The following is a 19928-nucleotide window of genomic DNA, read 5'->3' as shown; positions in this document are numbered from 1 at the left end:
CCTTCCCTATTTGGCTGTTGTTAATAATGCTGCTATAAACATCAAGGTGTATGTGTCCCTTTGAATCTGTATTTTTGTATCCTTTGGTTAAATACTTAGTAGTGCAGTTGCTGGGTCGTAGGGTAGCTCTGTTTTTAACTTTTTGAGGAAGCTCCATACTGTTCTCCAAAGTGGCTGCACCAGTTTGCATTCCCACCAACAGTGTAAGATGGTTCCCCTTTCTCCACATCCTCACCAACATCTGTTGTTTCCTGGATTGCTAATTTTAGCCATTCTGACAGGTATGAGGTGGCATCTCATTGTGGTTTTGACTTGTATTTTCCTGATGATGAGTGAAGTTGAACATTTTTTCATGTGTCTGTTAGCCATCTGGATGTCCTCTTTGGAAAAATGTCTGTTCATGTCTCCTGCCCATTTCTTAACTGGATTATTTGTTTTTTGGGTATTTATAACATTTCTTATTCTCCAGCTTACAGTATTGTGAGAATACAGCATATAATACATATTGCATACAAAATATTGTTGTTTCATGTTGTTAGGCTTCTGGTCAACAGTAGGCTACCAACTAGTAGTTTTAGGGGGTCAAAAGTTACATGCATATTTATGACTGCATGGTTGTTTAAGGGTCAGCTATACCTTTGTTAAAGCCAACTATGTTGAAGAGCAAAGCAAGCACACAATAGGGTTCTTTTTTTTTTTTTTTTAAAGATTTTATTTATTTGACGAGAGAGAGAGAGGGAGAGCACAAGCAGGCAGAGAGGCAGGCAGAAGGTGAGGGAGAAGCAGGCTCCCTGCCGAGCACGGAGCCTGATGCGGGGCTCAATCCCAGGACCCTGGATTCATGACCTGAGCCGAAGGCAGACGCTTAACGACTGAGCCACCCAGGCGCCCCACACAATAGGTTTCTTAAGTCTGCTTTTAAGGATACTCTCTAAACTTCAATGTTTATTTAAAATAAAGCAATTGTCTTTAATAATTTTATAATACTTTATAGTTTTGGGAGTGATTTTATGTGTATTTTGTTTAATATCCTGAATTATATTTATATTATGGTAGAGCAAGTGTTTGTAAGTACTTGGTTTATTTAGATGATTTTAGAAAGTACAGAATTAGCCAAATGTCCTGTTTATTTAACTTTTCTCTTTGGTGACTTAAATTTTGATTTGAACCATTTTCTTGTCAGGATCGCTGATGCTGTTAGTCTACTTTTATTGGAGACTCAGTTCCTCTATTGAGGAATCTTTATTATACTAAAAGCATGTAGGTTTATTTCTCTTACACTAAAGTGACTCAGATTATTGCTTTTTCGGTGTTGTATGCTTGTGGGTAGTTTTTCAGGCTTTCATTTTGCTGTCACCTGTTATTTCTTGGATATTCTTATAGTAACCTTTTGCCGCAGCATAACATAGTGTGACAAGGGCTCACTTTGCAGTCAGACTGAAGTTACTTAATTGTTCTTGTCTCAGTTTTCTCATTTTCTCTGTAAAATGAAGATAAGAATAGCTCATTTAATCCCACTGAAATGAAAAACGTGCAGTGCCTAGCAAATAAATGCTCAATAATTGCTTACAGAAAATTACGGTTTAGTGATATTTTCTAAGAAGTTCATGCTACCTTTTTAAGTAGAAATAATGAATATAATTTAATGAAACAAGGTGATTATTGTGTAATGACCTCAGGATCACTTCATCCAACAAGTTTTCAGTAAGAATATGCTATGTATCAACACACACATTTATATTTAGGCTAAACGGCTCTGCTGAGCTTTGACTTTGCAGGTTCTTTCACTTTGCTTTTAGGTATGCTTTCCCTTGTTACTTAACATCTTGCCGCTCTTGCCCATGGCTCTGCCCCCACCAAAGTTGTTAAGGACCGTAACAGCAATGAAAGCAAGTATGTTCTCAGAGAGGGCCGATGTACTGTTTTTGAGTTAAGGACATAAGATTTAATGCATGGACTTTCTGACCTTTTGGCTGCAGTTGTCACTAACTGTGGTACTATTAGTAGGTTTGTGTTATTTTCGGATGTTGCTTAACATGAAGTTTTCAATTTTTAAATTTCAAGATGGAGATATGCGTGAATTAGAGCGAACAAGACAGTATGTCCATGAAGCTTTCCAAGCAGGGGCTATGACATGCTTGATTTGTATTGCTTCGGTGAAGAGAAACCAAGCAGTAAGTTCTTCCCTTTATCTATATTAATGCATCTCCCCAAAATATCTTATTTTGCATTTGTCATATGTAACCATTTATTCTTTTATTTTTGTTCAAAAATGCTTCATTTGAGAATTTTATTTATGAATTGATCTTCATTTTGTAAATTTGTAATTTGAAAAAATTACTTCTAAATGAGCAGCCAGTATTTTTAGCACTGTTAATATAAGTGAAGCAAATTATCTTCAGTTTTAATATACATGTCAATTTGATAAAGCATAGCATCTGCACTTTAGAGATTCCCACAATACTGAAATGTTAAAATACACTATATTTCACTACTTTCAACAGGTTTTAAAAAAGGGAGAGTTCCTGCCTTAAAGGAAGTAGAACCTAGCCGTGATACTCAGCAGTTTATTAGTGAGCTTCTCTTGTGTTTCTTGTGTTGAAGACACTGTGGAAAATGGCTAGGGTCACTGGGGAGAGATGGATTCAGATATAACTCATGTACTTGGAGGTGCTATGGTCTAATGGTGAAGTTATCCATATGTAAATTTAAAAGGGCATTAAAGAAGCAATTAAGGGGAAGTAAAGACTGAATATGGTAGACTCAGTGTTTAGACTGAGATTAACCTGCTATTATAGCAGCATTGCCTAGACAAAATCAGGCCAGATGAATTGAGTTGGTCGTGTAGAGTGAATCAGAAATTTAACATACATTGGATAGGATAGATGTGGATGCATGTACCTTTGGTGTCTAGAGTCACATCTGGTTGGCTTACTCTGATTTCTGCTGCAGTGGATGAATAATCTCGCGGCATGTGGTTATATTCCCACCTTAAACACTTGCTGTGTGTGTAGATTTATTTTTTTTTGTTAACGTTAATGCTTTCTCCTTGGGATGACTCAGCTAGTACATAGGCATCGTGCACAAGCACCGGGGAGTTAATGTCCTTTGGGGCAACTTTCTTCCCACATGGAATTAATTGGCGGATGAGTGTCCCAGCCTTCTCTCCGGTAGGAGTTGGGGCCGGGGTAGTCTGAGATGTGTTTTACATGGTTCTTCAGAGGGTCCATAACAGGACTGAACTTTGGCCCTTAGCAATAATCAGCTCAACAATATACCATTTATTGGCCTTTCCTCTTCCCTACCTTATTCCCTCATTGTTGCATCCCAGTTCTTTTCTCAGGCACTGCTTCGGGGGTAACAAACTAAGAAGTTGCCTTCTTTTTTTGAATGCTTCTGCCAGCTTATGCATTGTGCTACATGTGTGATTTTATTGAACAGCTGTAATATGTTATAATGGAAGGAGAACTGATTTTTGTCATTGAAATGTTGGCAGGTTTTAAAAATTAATTTACTATTATTAAGTTTAAAAAAATATATATTTTTTGCTCATTTAATTTTTAGAATTTAGCATTAAGTGCTAGACTAATAGATTTTATATAACAAAAGGGCTATGTACAGATATATGTACATAATATATTTCAGGATTCCTCTGTAGCATTATTTATAATTGGAAATAACCTAAATGTCCAAAAAGAAATTGGATATGTAAATCTACATGATATACAGCTATAAATATCATGTATGAACATATTTAATAATGGCAAGTGCTTATAGTATGTTAAAGAAAAGACTATGAAGTTATATATCAATTAGTACAGCATGACCTTATTTTTAAAAAGTGTGAAATATCTACCAAATATCTCCAAATGGAGATCTCCAAATGGAGATCATTCAGAATGTTATTAGTTATTTCTAGCTAGATGACTCTGGGTAATTACTATTTTTATTTAAAATGTTCTAAACTTAAATAAATTTTTATGAAGAACATTTCTTCTATTAGACTGGAAGGAAAAATTTTTTTCTTTAGTCCTTAGGTAGCTCTTCAAAATAATTTAGTGTGATGCTCACTTTAAAGTATTAGTCATTGGATACATGTTAATTTCTGATACCTTTGTCTTAGGTTTGGAGCTGTTCAGGATGTTTCTGTATATTTCACATGCCCTGTATCCAGAAGTGGGCTAAAGATAGCCAGTTTCTGGTATCTTCTCCTTTGACGGATGACGATTTTGGAAAGAGAGATTATCCTTGGCCATGGTAACTTTCTGCTAATTTAGTTGGAATAGTAAGTTGTAAAATAAATGAAAATTGTAGGTCCTAAGTTGCCGTATTGGCAGTTTCAGTATCCGTTTTGGGCCTTCAGTTAGTTTGGTTTGTGAAGTTATAGTACTTTGGTAATGGCTTCTGTTTTTTTCCGGTTTGTATAACTACTTGTTACTTTCAAAAACCAATAAATCATTCAGACTTTACTTTTTCTTCTGCAAAACACCTCCTTAATTATCTTTTTTAAAGAACTTCCATTTCTTTAAAATGCTGTATGACTAGAATCCTTCATAATTCTGGTACTTCTCTTCTGGAGTTACTGTTAGTGTACATTAGTTACTATCACATTGTACAAGACTGCCATCTAATGTATTTTGATCATAGGCTTCCTGATTTTATCTTTGAAATCTCTCAAACTGCAGGTATATATTATTCAATCTTACCACTTTTTCCACATTAATTTCATTAGTATGGCTTATTATTGATGAATATTTGATTATGAACTTGTTATATTTCTAGAAAGAGTTGGGGAGTAGAAAATTTATATCTCTGCTAAATAAAGATAATAAAAAATTTATCCATACTGGCAGCTCAGAGGGTAGATTTACTGTCAAGGTAATGAAGCATAAACTTCAGGGGTTCTGGGCACCTGGGTGGCTCAGTTGGTTAAGTGTCTGCCTTCGGCTCAGGTCATGACCCCAGGGTCTGGGATTGAGCCCCGCATCAGGCTTCCTGCTCGGCGGGAAGCCTGCTTCTCCCTCTCCCACTCCCCCCTGCTTGTGTTCCCTCTCTCGCTGTTTCTCTCTGTCAAATAAATAAATAAAATCTTAAAACAAAATAAAACAAAAAAAAACTTGAGGGGTTCTTTGTTCATATAAATATTCACTTTTGTAACTAATTTTAGATTCTTAACAGAGGCCCCTAAATTGTTTAAGATTCAGATCTCAGAAAACCTGGATCCATATCAGACCTCCCCTTATTACCACAAATACTGATACATTTGTAAAATTTTGGTGGTGTAGTGGTTTTTTTTAAAGTAGGCTCCACGCTGAACTGACTGAGCCACTTAGGCGCCCCTGTGGTAGTGTAGTTTTTCAAAAACATTTTAGACATACTAGTTACTTGGAAAAATAATTCTCAGCATTCTGTGAGGGTTTTTATTCCCATGTTAATGGGATATTGAAATTGATGAAGCAAAATGATAAGTTCAGGCTTCTCTTACTCTTAAGTAGTGAAGCCAGGATTTGAAACCTAGGATTTCTAACTTCTAAATTCAGTGCTTTTTCTATTTTTCTGAGTTGTCTCTTATAATACTATTTTTAGAGATATTATTTGTTTTGTTTGCATTGAATATTAGCTTCTCTGAAACAGTTTAAAATTTCAGAGTCTATATTTGTTTTGCTACTGTATATTTATTTGTGGGAGGATGTCAGTGTTCAATAGGTACAAAATTAAACTAGATATTCAGACTTAATTTTAGAGATCTAAACCTTATGCATACTTTTTATCACCCTTGCTCATCTCATTCTATTTTTTTTTTTTTTTAAAGATTTTATTTATTTGAGAGAGTGAGAATGAGAGAGAGAGAGAGCACATGAGAAGGGGGAGGGTCAGAGGGAGCAGCAGACTCCCCGCTGAGCAGGGAGCCTGATGCGGGACTCGATCCTGGGACTCCAGGATCATGACCTGAGCCGAAGGCAGTCGCTTAACCAACTGAGCCGCCCAGGCGTCCCTCATCTCATTCTATTTTAAGTGGTCATTTTGCCACAGTGCTGGGAAGTACCAGTTAAAAGGGGAATGAACTTCTACTCTTGACTTAAATCTGAGGAACAAAAAATTGAATCAGCTGTGTAGTAGTAACTTTTGCATTCTTTTTTTTTTTTTTAAAGATTTTATTTATTTGACAGAGAGAGACACAGTAAGAGAGGGAACACAAGGAGGGGAGTGGGAGAGGGAGAAGCAGGCTTCCCGCTGAGCAGGGAGCCCGATGTGGGGCTCGATCCCAGGACCCTGGGATTATGACCTGAGCCGAAGGCAGACGCTTAACGACTGAGCCACCCAGGTGCCCTGTAACTTTTGCATTCTATATTTTATATTTTTTAAGAAAATCAGTGACTGTTTTGGATTTGTTTAATCCTCATCAGGATGGAGCTAGAACTTGATACAAATATTAGTAGTTTTAAATTAGTTGTTTTGTGGAATTCAAACATTTAAAATGTTTAAATGTTTCTACTAAGATATTGCTTGCTTATATATGACATTGACATAATTACATTTCATTATTGCATGCCATTATTTTAAATAAAACACATGCATTTGCACATAATGCCCTTACCTCTCCCAATCTCCTAGAACAATTTAGCCTCACTGTTGATGGGCACTATTAGGGTGTTGTGAGTTACTTTTTAGACCTCCATATCTAGGCTAATTTAAAGTACACATCCCCCTCCATGTTAGTTTAGAGGAATGTAGACATTTTTCTCTTACAGCTCTTCCAACAAAATATTAGTTATTTATTCTAGATGAGACATGGTATTTTGTCTTTGATTTTTGATTACAAAAACAAGTATCTTTGGTTATTCTGAATATTTTTATGTGGCATTTATTTGGAAACAGAACACGGTCTCAGGGGCGCCTGGGTGACTCAGGCAGCAGGGAGTCTGCTTCTCCCTCTGCCCCTCACCCCACTCGTGTTCTCTCTCACTCTCTCTGTCTCTCTCTCAAATAAATAAATAAAATCTTAAAAAAAAAAGGACATGGTCGCAGGACAATGAAAATATAAATGATACAAAAGAAAGTGATGACGTGAGACTTTTTCCAGTATAGTATACTAACTATACTCATTTGTCTGGGGAATAGTAAGGGTTAGAATATCTTTTTAGAATGAAGCAATCTATGATCTACAAGTGAATTTGATAGGGATGAAGGTTGACACTGTTTTATTTTAACCGTGCTAGCTAAAAATCTTTCTGCTGTAGCAGAGAAAATGGAACAATATTTGAACTTTTCTTTGATTTAAGCACATTTGTTATGTATCTATTTTGTATTAGATACTGAGAAATTATTTATTTTCCCCCTCAATTCTAAATTGTAGACATGTCTCTTGCTGCTGTATTGCCTACCTATAATCTGGTTTCTGTCTTTTGTTTGCTGTTGCTAATATATTTTACTTATTTGCAGGTCACCCAACCAAACTTTTAAAACATTGAGCTTTATAAAAATTGGAATGAGTACCTCAAGAATAAAGTTCATCTGCTTAGTAGAAAGCTAATATTGCTTTCTTTTTGTAGCTTCATTCTAACTTTGCTTAATACGGTAGCAACTAGCCACATGTGGTTATTTAAATTTTGAAAAATTGTAATAAATTCTGTTTCTTCCTCAGTTGTATGTATTAGCCACATTTTAAGTGCTCACTGGTCATATGTGGCTAATGGCTACTGATCTGGACATGGTAGGTATAGAACGGTTCCTTCATCTCAAATTATATTGGACAGAGTCGTTCTAGATGGTTGAAATTGATTTTTGTGAAATCTTGTTTCTTATTAGCATAAAGATGGAGCAGAGGGTGCATTAATATAGAATTAATTGAGTGTACTCTACTCCTAAGTATGTTTATATTCCTGTTTCTCTTGTCACTTTTAAAAATGAAATGAATTTCAGTAATTTCATTCTTTTTTGTAGTCCAAAATGTAGGTTTGAATACAAACGATCTGATACACCTAGTAGGTACTATTGCTATTGTGGAAAAGTAGAAGATCCACCTCTAGATCCATGGCTTGTACCTCATTCATGTGGCCAAGTATGTGAGAGAGAATTTAAACCTCCTTGTGGCCATAAGTGTTTACTCCTCTGTCATCCAGGTGAGTTAAATATTACATTTCTAATTATTTGTGGGTGGTTATTTCTTACGTTGAGGCAGAAAAAAAAACTGTCAAAGTTTAATTCAGAACTTAAGTTCACATAAGAAGATATTAGAAGGGAATATCTTTTAAAGTATCAGTAAAGAAAGCTTTACAAATTACTGATAGGTGTGGAATTGAAAGTTTTAAATTTTGATTGGTGATTTTTTTTCCCTTTCATTGGATTCTAGGTCCCTGCCCTCCTTGTCCAAAGATGGTCACAACTACTTGTTACTGTAAAAAAGCAAAACCTGTACCTCGTAGGTGCAGTGCTAAGGAATGGGCCTGTCAGCTGCCGTGTGGGCGGAAGTTGCTTTGTGGACAACATAAATGTGAAAATCCTTGTCATGCAGGTACAAATGTCATACCTGTTAGGTGTTCTGACTTTTTAAGTAAAAAAACAGTCTTTATTGGTTTTGTAATGTTTCTTTGCTAATTTATCATTGCGATTTTAGGAAATTGTCTGCCCTGTCCAAGAGTTAGTAGACAGAAGTGTGTCTGTGGGAAACAAGTAGCTGAAAGGAGCTGTGCGAGTCCACTGTGGCACTGTGACCACGTGAGTGTATATGCATTTGGGGGGGTGGGTAGTAAAGAATACAGAAAACATAAACAATTTGAAATGCTAAGAAGTTTAGCTGGATAAAAGAAGAGGAAGAGCAAAGCAAATGAATTATATTCATGTTTTAGGAAACTATTTTCCAATTTAACGTAATTTTAATTATTGGAGGAAATTTTTTCTTTTCAAATTAATAGCTATTTGTTGAATTTTGGATTCAGTACATATGTACTCTGCTTCTTGCTATCTCTCCTTCCTTGTCTTTCCCTTCTCTTCAACTAACACCACTTCGTTCTTGAGTTAATCCAGTTGAGGAAGTAGGATTTTGTAGATTGTCCTAGAATTAACATGGTTTTAGTATCATTTGGAAATCTTTGGTAGATGGCCATATGAAGCTATATGTACTTTTTTCCCTTTATTTTAAAGGTACATTTTTATTTTTGATACATAGGAAATGTATGTGTGTATGTTCATATGTATATGTTTGTGTATATGTTTATGTTTATATATGTGATACCTATATAAAATACAAAGCATAATATGAAGAACATAAAGAAGTTGCTTATGATTGAAAAGTGGATTAGGTCATGCACAAAGTCTTATTGTTAACTTTTAAGTCTTACGTGCTTATTGCATTTTATTTTAGGTATGTGGAAAAACCCTGCCATGTGGTAATCATACATGTGAGCAAGTTTGCCATGTTGGTGCTTGTGGAGAATGTCCTCGATCTGGGAAAAGGTTCTGTCCATGTCAGAAGTCAAGTAAGACTTTTTTTTTAAACCTTTAATGGAATATGATTATTTCTCATGTTCACTTAGAGTACATTCCTAATTAAATTAGATTTCTGTGGGAGTTCATAATGTAATTTCAGTAAAAATACCAATTTGATATTAGATTTTTTTTTTACATTTGCTGAAGGGACAATATAGTTTAGTGGGTTAAGAACTCAGACTTTGGAGTCAGGCACATCCTGGTTCAGATTCCACCTTCATGAACTATAGTTTTCTCAAGTAAAATGCAGTAATAATATTTTCTTTATAAGATAAAGAGAATGAAATGAGTGAGAATTAAATGATAAAATCGCATAAAGTATTTGGTGTAGTGTCTGGCAATAAAGGAAACCTCATAATCATAGACTGTCGTCATTGTATTGTGTATTAGGTTATGGGTGAATTTAATTTGGTTTTGAAATAAGGCACAGAACGTTGCAGTTTGAGTGTACTTCTTTAACTCTGCACCAGTACCAGCACACATATTTATAAGATTATTGCCAACACTTGTCTTAATATATGTATGTTAAAGGTCAGTTTCATAATGTTCTCAAGTCTACATCTTTTTTTTTTCTAATCCTGTGAGATTGTTAAGAGCAAATTTTCTTTTTATAATTCTATTTATTGTAGAAGTCTTCATAGAGGTTTATATGGTCTTACTCTTTTATTTAGATAAGTATTTCTGAAGTAGTTAGCTCATAAACATATGTGTCTTCAGGATGGTAACTTGTTATGTGTCAAATTCTTTTTAAAAAACAAGCTTTTTTATTAGTGATTATTTTCATTAAATTTAGCTCTTTCCAATAACTATGTAGATGCATAAATTCATAGTCTGAAAGGGCTGTCATTCTTTAGGGAGCCAAAAGAACATGGCGTGCTGTTAGTGCTTTATAATAATGTATCTTATTAACTTTGACTTTTTGTCTGCTTTTAGAGTTTTCTTTGCCGTGTACAGAAGATGTACCAACTTGTGGAGATAGTTGTGACAAAGTACTTGAATGTGGAATCCATAGATGTTCACAGCGTTGTCACCGAGGTCCTTGTGAAACATGCAGACAAGTTAGTCATGTCCTGTAATAATTAATTTTAAAAACCACCTGTCATAGTATGTCAGATGGGATTATGCTATAATTGTTTTCCATTACTTTCTTTTTTTTTTTTTAAAGATTTTATTTATTTATTTGACAGAGAGACAGTGAAAAAGAGAACACAAGCAGGAGGAGTGAGAGGGAGAAGCAGGCTTCCCGCTGAGCAGGGAGCCTGATGTGGGGCTCGATCCCAGGACCCTGGGATCATGACCTGAGCCGAAGGCAGATGCTTAACGACTGAGCCAGCCAGGCGCCTGTTTTCCATTACTTTCATAAACATCTATGTGATGATCTGTATGAGCTTAGTGACCTAATATTTATGGTAGAGAAGCAGGAGAGTATGCCAACAGTCAAATCTAAAAATTACCCTTTGTTTGATTTTGCTTGGTAAAAGTTTAAACATTGTCATTTTTATAATCTAGCATGGGGTTGTTTGTTTTCAGAAGATATTCAAAGCAATGATAAGTTGGCCTGGTGATGATAGAAAGAAATAAATGCCTGGAAGTGAGATGTTAAATAACGTTATATATGTCATTTTGGTTTTGACCATACTACTAAATAATCCAATTCTTTTGTTTTACTGAAACAAGATGTGCAGATGTTATGGTGTAACTAGATGTTATTTTAATGTGTGCAGTTGTTTTACTATTGAATATCCAATTTTTACTAAATTTAATAGTGGGAGTTCTATGAAGTCTTTGTTGGAACAAAGTAAGATACAAACAAATGTCTTAGGAAATTCAGCTTTATTTTTGGGAAAGTCCTTTATATGAAAGACTTTTAAAACTTTCCTTCTTCATTCTTTACTAATTAATAGAGATTGCAATGTGGGAAAAAAATGTCAACAAAAGTTAGTTTTAATAACATTCATTCGATTCTTCCAGGAAGTGGAAAAGCATTGTCGCTGTGGAAAGCATACAAAACGAATGCCATGTCATAAGCCTTATCTGTGTGAGACTAAGTGTGTTAAGATGCGGGACTGTCAGAAGCATCAGTGTAGGAGAAAGGTATGTGTAGTAAGCCTGGGAAACAGATTTAAAAATTGTCTTGAATTTGTACTTTTTGAGCCTGTGATAAGTGCCATCATGATTTGTTCTTCAGATGTTAAAGCATGTTCTTTGCTTTCCATATGGAATAGTAATAAATATTCTAGATTAATCTTAATTGTTTATATTAGTGGGAAATCTTACCAAGGTTTTTAAATGACAGGGTCTCTTTTTGGTCCTGGGCATAAACCTTTTAACTTGGTTCTTGGGCTGTTTTCTGTTGCCTGGATTTTAAAACATTATAGTAGTGTTAGAGTGATAGTTCATTTGGTGGTAGAGGCTTAACCTCTAGTGTTCAAATCATATTTATAGACACTTGGTTCCATTTAAGATGGACTGGAGTATTTTATTGAGTGTAGATTTGTAGTTTTTTTGAGTTCCATTTATCATTATGAATTATTCCTCTATTTCTGGTAAGGTTTCCTTGTTCTTAAATCTATTGAAATATAGTGATACTGTTTTGTTTAATGTTAATACAGATATCTTTTTCTATTCTTTTACTTTTAACTTATATTTAAAGTAGATTTCTTATAGACCACATTTAGATATTATTTCATAATATCTTCCACTTTAAATGTTGACAATCTTTGTCATTTAATTTGGGCGTAAATCATTTACATTTAATGTGACCTTTAAGATGGTAGGATTTAAATCTGTCATTTTGCTATTTATTTTCTATTTGCCCATCTGTTGTTTGTTCCTTTTCCCTCTTTTGTGTTTTCTATTTGATCAAGTATTGTTTTTCAATGATTCATTTTAACTCCTTTATTGGATTCTCACACATTTTATATCCATGTATTTTATAAACCCCAAATACATTGTTTTTACTTTTGCTTTAAATAGACAGATATCTTTTAAAGAGTTTGAAAAAAATAAGAAAAGTAGTCTTATATATTTATCATCAAATTCACTATTTTTGGTGCTTTTCATCCCTTTACATAGATTTGGGTTTCTATTTTCATTTTCTTTCTGTTGGAAGGACTTCTTTTAATATATTTTGTAATGCGGGTCATGACGTCTTTCAACTTTAATGACTTCAGCCATTGTGAAAAATATTTCTACAGTAGAATTCTAGTTTGACAACATTTCCCCCATACTTTAAAGATGTTGCTCCATTATCTTTTAGCTTGCATTTTTTTTTCCAAAAAAGTGTATGCTGTGATTGTTATCTTTGTTCCTCTGTACTGTATGTAATGCCTCTTTTTTCTTTGGCTGTTTTTAGAGATTTTTCCCTATACTGTTGGTTTTCAGTAGTTTATTTGTGGTGTTCCTGTGTATAGCTTTCTCCTTGTTTCTTTAGCTTAGTTTTTGTTGAGCTTCTCTGGATCTGTTTATAGTTTTCATCAAATTTGTGAAATTTTCATTCTTTGTTTCTTCAGATATTTTTTCCCCCATGCATCACCTTCTGAGACTCCAATGATGTGTATGTTATGTTGCTTGAAGTCCCACAGCTCACTGATGCTCCATTTATTATTTAGTCCTTTTAATTTCTGTGTTTTATTTTAGCCTGTGTAGCTTTGTCTTCAGTTCACTGATTTTCTTCTACATTGTCTAATTTGATGTTTATCCCTTCCTGTGTTTTTTTATCTCAGCCGTAGTACTTTTTTATCTCTGGGAATTGGAGTTGAGTCTTTTTTATATCTCCCGTGTCTGTCCTTAGCAGGCTCATGCTTTCTTCTATCTTCTTGAATATGTGGGTGGGCTATACTTTTATAATGCCCATCTTAATGTCTTTGCCTACTGATTCTGTCCTCTTATCATTTTTGGGTCTATTGCTATTGATTGATTTTTCTTCTCCTTTTGGATGATAGTTTCCTGATTGGTAATTTTTTATTAGTTTCCAGACATTGTGAACTTTACATTTTTGGATGCTGGAGATTTGTTTTGTTTTGTATTTCTTCCTTTTTGTTTTTTTTTTAAAGATTTTATTCATTTATTTGACAGAGAGAGAGACAGTGAGAGAGGGAACAGAAGCAGGGGGAGTGGGATAGGGAGAAGCAGGCTTCCCGCTGAGCAGGGAGCCTGATGCGGGGCTCGATCCCAGGACCCTGGGATCATGACCCGAGCCAAAGGCAGACACTTAATGACTGAGCCACCCAGGCACCCCTTGTTTTGTATTCCTTTAAATATTTTTAAGCTTCATTCCGGGTTGAAGTCAAGTTATTTAGAGATCATTTGGTTCTTTTGAGGCTTGATTTTGTTAGGTGGAATGAGGCCACCCTTTTATCTAGGGCTAATTTGGTGTCATTACTGAGGTAATAATTCTTCTAAGTACTCTACTTAATGCCTGTATATTAGGAGGTTCTTCCAGTCTGTCCATAGGGAACACAAACTATTCCTAGCCTTGAATAATTTCTGGAAATGGTTGTGCCTTCTCCTTCCAGTGGTTCTTTCTCAGGTTTGGGTAGTTTCCTATGTAAAGACCAGTACTCAGCCGAGGACTCAAGGGGTCCTTTCTTGAGTTCTCCAGAACTTTCTCTGTACTGCTACCACTTCTCCACAAATTCTAGCCACACTGACCTGTTTGAACTATGAATTTTTCTGCTCAGCTTGGTGAGACCACCAGACTCTGCTTGTGGTCTTCTTTCCTGGAAACCTCCAGGTCTAAGCAAGTACTATCGTAGAACTCACCTTGTTTATTTCTCTTAGAGATGGTTGTCCTGTGCTGCCTGATTGTCTAATGTCTAAAAACTGTTGCTTCATATATTTTGCCTGATATTCTGGTTGTTTAAAAGCGAAGAGTAAATCTGATCATTATTACTCCATCATGGTCAAAACCAGAAATATGTCGAAAGGCATGGACCACATAACTTTCTTTTTTTCTTTTCTCCCATTGTTACTGGCAGAGTGATAGGCACATAGTACTACTTGGTAAATATTTGCCTAATTGAATGAACTATTTTGACTTTTAGTTGCTTTTCAATAGTGTATATTCTGTTTTGAGCCATTTTTATACACTGAAACTTGTTCTTAAGCTGGTTACAACTCTAAGTTTCTTTAAGACAGTTGTAGTCTGTATTTTTTCCCCAAAGTTTGGATGTATGAGAGGTCAAGGAAGGAGTTAGGATGGCAAGATGGGCTTTAAGCAGTTGCTGTGTGTTCATGAATGAAATTGGGGGAGGTCTGCACAAATGGATTGGAAGACAGGGAGGTGAGAAAATAAAGTTAGAAGCAATTAGTCTTTCTCTATTTCTCTCTTTTAGTTAGTCTTTGATGCCATGGTTTGAAAATAACTGCCAAACTAATCTATACATTGAACCATACATGGATTTATTTTCATTAAATAATTTAAAAGGTAGACTTAATTGTTTGCCTGAATTGACTGTGAGATTTGACCAAATCCATTCCTTTTGTTAATATTGGCCATCTCTGCATAGATAAGTAGGGATGAAATTATCTAATGGGACTGTTTTAAGTTACAGAATAATTAAAGGGCAAGGAAATTTAGCTTGATTTCATTAAATTAGGTCATGGTCTATTTAAATTTGTAAGTTCTTAATACAGTCTGTCTATTTAGAATAACGTTGATCCTCTTGAATACTTTTATTCTTAGGTTAAAAGAAGTATCTTTTGCTTTTCATGAGTTCTGAGAATAACTAGTAATGACATTCATATTATGTGTGGTTTTCAAATGACCTGTTCTTTATATATTGCTTTCCCTTCAGTGTTGCCCTGGAAACTGTCCACCTTGTGATCAAAACTGTGGACGGACTTTAGGATGTAGAAACCATAAATGTCCATCTGTCTGCCACAGAGGTAAAATTTAACAATAGCTGTAATTTAATGTTTCTATTGATACAGTGCTTTATAGTTGATAAAGAAAGTTTTTACATTCATTATCTTACTCTTAACAACCTTGAGAAGGTAGGGCAGTCACCAGTATACCCATTTTATGGACAAAGAGATTGAACTGAAGATACTTCAGTGACTTACTCTGAGAAATACCTAGTAAAGCAGTATAGCTAAGATTTGAACCCAGGCCTTCTGAATATAAAAGTTTTGTTCTTTCTATAACACCATGTTGTTTCCTTACTCCTTCCTAACCTCCCTTACATAGTTTTTATATTAATTAATATGTTCTTAGGTTTTTCAGTGTTATTTTGAATTTTAGACATTTATATGGAATCAAGTCTAGTAAGGGATTGGATGTATCCTAAGCCAGTGGTTCTCAGCCTTTTTGGTTTCAGGATCCTCTTACATTCTTTTTGTAACCAATGACTTTTTGTTAATGTTGGTTTTATCTATTGGTATTTATTGTATTTGAAGTTAAAATACAATGTAATAATGTTTATCATTTTATTTAAAAAAAGCAATAATAAACCCATTACATCTTAATATAGTAACTTTTTTTTTGTGAAAAATAACTATTTACTGAATAAATGTAGTGAGAAGAATGGTATTGGTTTACATTTCTGCAGATGTCTTTAATGTCTACCTAATGGAGAATAGGCAAAATTCACATGTGTGCTTCTGCATTTAATTTGTTATTATACCACTTGACCCATGGCATCTGGAAAACTACTCTATGCATGTGAGACCTTTAGACCTCCTGAAAGGGTCTCAGGGTTGCTGAAGTTATTAGACATTAAAAACTGAGTTAACGGGGCATGGGGTGGCTCAGTTGGTTAAGCGTCTACCTTCAGCTGAGGTCATGGTCTCAGGGTCCTGGGCTGGAGCCTCCTGCATCCTCAGCTCCCTGCTCAGCGGGGAGACTGCTTCTTCCTCTACCCTAGCTCTGCCCTATTCGTGCTCACTGTCTCTCACATGCTCTCTCTCTCAAATAAATTAAAAAAAAAAAATCTTTAAAAAAGAAAACTGAGTTAACTTGACCTGTTTGGAGTAGGTTGATATGAAAAGGAATACTGATTTTATAGGGCAGTGGGAAGGGCATGGACTTTAGGGTAAGAAGTCCTGATTGAAGTCTGGACTCTGCAACTTGGCATTATGACGTGGGACAAACTATACTGTTTTTATTATCTTCCTTTGGGATTAGGTGGATGCTAGATACCTCCCTTGATCTCTAAATCCTCTCAAAAGTTCAAAAAGTATATTGTGCTACTGTTATTTTGTACAGTAAGGAAACAGGCAAAGAGACTATTGGCCGAAGGTCATAGAACTAGTTGCAGGGTCAGATGTGAACTCAAACTTTAATGATCTTTCCATCCTATCACATTGCCTCCCTGTTAGGAAAAGTGGCAGATTGAATTAACCCCATAGACTTTTTCCTGTGAGTGTTCTCTGATTTGTTGGTGTCTTTAAATTGTGAAAGAATTTTATTTTTTTTAAAGTCATATTACATCATTGATTCATTAGATTTTATTAAGACTCTAAATTTAGTCATTAATTCAATTAAAGAAGTATTTTTATGTGTCTACTAAGTACCAGGCACTGGGAATATGTAAGTGAACAGTACTGACAAAGTGCCTGCTCTTATGGAACTTATTTTTTTACTACCCCTCAGTTAGAATATAAATAAGTAATCAAATTAATATGGAATATTAAGTAGTGACAATTATAGAAAGAAACTCTAGTGTGATCAGGAGAGGACTCTAGAAAGATGACGTTTGAGAGGAATCCCAAAAGAAGGGATTACAAGCCATGTGAAAGAGGGTGTGGGATAGTGTTTTGGGCAAGAAAGCAGTAATTGCAAAGGCCTTGAGACAGGAGCATTTGAAAGAATTCACAAAGACTACTGAAGTAAGTGTCCCCCTTGAGAGGGGACAAATGATGGGAGATGAGGTCAAAGAGATGGTGGGATAAAGGATTGCTGGAGAAAGAATACGTATAGGATCTTGTTGACTGTTGTTAAAACACTGGCCTTTACTTTAATTAGAAAACCTAACTAGTTGTATTACCATTAAAGAAATTGGATCCAATAGTTTAGAATTCTCTCACCAAGGAAACACCAGGCCTAGTTGATTTTTACACATGATTTTTAACATTTAAGATGTGTGTGTGTATGTATGTAAGTTCAGTCTCTCCATAAACTATTTGAGAGTATATGTAAAAAAGGAACATGTCCCAACTCATTATATCATCTGACAAGGAAAGTAAGAGAAAATTATAGGCCAATCTAACTCATAAACATGTTTGTAAAATATTAAAGTTACTGCTACTCAAATCCAGCTATCTAGTACGATAGTTTTAGCTATCTAAAACCTTAATCTTTCTTAATCAAGTTGGGTTTATTCCAATAATGTAAGATTGGTTTAAGTTTAGTAAATCTAATGATGTGATTCACTGCATTAATAGTCTAAGGGAAAAGGGAAACTATTTTAGTAAATGTCTAAAAACAGTTGATGAAATTCAACATTCATATTTGATGTAAACTTAATTAGAAATTGAAGGGCGCGTCCTTAACCTGATACAGAGTACCTGCAGGAAGGGTAGAGCAAGCATCATACTCAGTGGAGGAGTGTCAAAACACATCTCACCCTTGTATTGTTTTGAAGCAAGTCCCATAAATCCTTCAGTGTTCATTTCTAAAAGGTGGATTCTTTACCTAAAAATAGTTAAAATATTTCTTAATATCAGCAAATATCTGCTGTTCAAATTATTTTGTGTCATAAATATCTTCATTTTTTAATTTAGTTTGTATGACTGAAAAACCTGGTAAGACTGACATATTGCAATTGGTTGATGTCTCCAAAGTCTATGAATCTATACTTTCCCTCCTCTGTCTCCTTTTCTTCTTCCTTGTCTCTTATTTGAGAAACGAGGTTACTTTATTTAGTCACAGAGTCTGCGTTTTACAGATTGCGTCTCTGTGGTATCATTTGACATTGTCTCCTGTATTTCCTATAAATTACTAGTGGGATGTAGAGGTTTGATCAGATCCAGGTTCAATTTTTTTTTTTTTTTGGCAGAGCGTTTATTTTTTTAAAAAAGAATCTTATTAGCCCCTAACAAAATTTACCTTAATGGAAAGTATGTGGAAGATGTGTTGTGCAGCTTTCACCATTTGTTTGATCCACAGTTAACATAAGATACATAGAACCATTATTTCATACCGTTTTCCATCATTCGAGACACCTTCATGATCAAGGTTATACTGTAACTCATAGGAAGAGGATGCAAAACTCATGTTTGCACTGTGAATATGAAAGTTTGACTTAGAGTTCTTTAAGTTCAAGGTCATCTGTTTTTATGGTTCTGGAATTACTGGATAAGTACCCATTTTGGCTATTGACCCACTGGTCACTGGAGTTGCATTCTGTATGCTGATTTTTCATGTTAAGACTATCATTGAAGCTACTTTATCCGTCATGTTGTACAGGAATTTGTAACAAATTCTGTTGATCGGTAGGAAGACTTCAAAGAAATTATCCCTTATTTTTCTCAAGATTTAATTTTCAAAAAAGGAAAAGTGATGCTGTAGTTTAGAGTGGCAGAAAGGTGTTATGTTTGGTAAGTTCCTGTTTGAATTGCTGAAGGTGAATGAAAATTATTGTTAAGTGTGGAAAATGATATGCTGAATGAGAACAGACTGAAAGGTCGTTATTAACCTTTAGAAAATATGACACCTGGTCATTCTTTTGGAAAGATAAAATAAAATTTGATCATGTGGATAACTTGGCTTGCATTACCATCAAGAAAAGACTTCACTGGATTATACTTAATCAAAACACTGAAGTAAAAATTTGGTAACTTGTACATTAGTACAATACATATCTGTTTTTTTCCCTGTGTTGCTTTTTACTCTCATTTCCTTATTCTGTGTTCATTATTTGAATCAGAATCCTTCTGTTCCTTTTAGGAACTATTATAAGAGGCTTTAACTAGGATACTTTTCATCATTAGTCTGTTTCTGGTCAGGTTAACTGCTCTTCAGTATTTTGCTTGGTCCTGACACATAGGCAGCAGTCTTTTACGATCCTCACTCCTTAGTTGGAGACTTTTATTCCCTTCTTGCTATTTCATTTCTAGTGGGGAACCTTACTTAGTGGGAACACTAGAGTGGGAAGAAAGCCCTGAAGATGATGTCAGAGCCTTGGGGAGAATTTTATAGCCTGTTTAAAAAAGTTTCTTTCATTTTGTTTTTGTGTATTCCTACCAGCCTGTAACAAAAGAAGGTAAAAAACTGAAACCCAAATAACTTTTCCTTTTGAAATATTTAGAAGAGAAATACTTGGGAATTATAACCTAAAATGAGGGTTTAGAATTAGTCCTTCACAAAGTGTGAGTAATAGTAAATTGACTGTACTTGTCAATAACCTGATGAGAGAAATTACTCTTATTGGGGAATTTATCTAAAAATAATGTACTTGAATAGAAGTATGTATGAAAATAAGCCAAAAAGATTATTG

The 19928-nt window shown here is 34.8% G+C and overlaps 1 protein-coding gene across 8 annotated transcripts in view; it reads left to right on the top strand.

The window, feature by feature from the left end:
- The window catches only part of NFXL1 (nuclear transcription factor, X-box binding like 1), a 74827-nt gene that overhangs the window by 12702 nt on the left and 42197 nt on the right, over positions 1 to 19928 (top strand). For all 8 annotated transcript variants that reach the window (XM_078068575.1, XM_078068574.1, XM_078068573.1 and 5 more), the window contains exons 4-12: positions 2065 to 2174; positions 4124 to 4257; positions 7945 to 8123; positions 8354 to 8515; positions 8618 to 8718; positions 9365 to 9479; positions 10423 to 10547; positions 11461 to 11583; positions 15288 to 15378. In XM_078068575.1, the coding sequence (XP_077924701.1) occupies positions 2065 to 2174; positions 4124 to 4257; positions 7945 to 8123; positions 8354 to 8515; positions 8618 to 8718; positions 9365 to 9479; positions 10423 to 10547; positions 11461 to 11583; positions 15288 to 15378 (1140 nt within the window). The remainder of the gene's footprint in view (positions 1 to 2064; positions 2175 to 4123; positions 4258 to 7944; positions 8124 to 8353; positions 8516 to 8617; positions 8719 to 9364; positions 9480 to 10422; positions 10548 to 11460; positions 11584 to 15287; positions 15379 to 19928) is intronic.

The sequence above is a fragment of the Halichoerus grypus genome, chromosome 3, assembly GCF_964656455.1.
Source record: "Halichoerus grypus chromosome 3, mHalGry1.hap1.1, whole genome shotgun sequence".
NCBI classification, from domain to species: domain Eukaryota; kingdom Metazoa; phylum Chordata; class Mammalia; order Carnivora; family Phocidae; genus Halichoerus; species Halichoerus grypus.
Note: the sequence above shows the minus strand (reverse complement) of the source record. Positions and strands in the feature narration are given on the sequence as shown.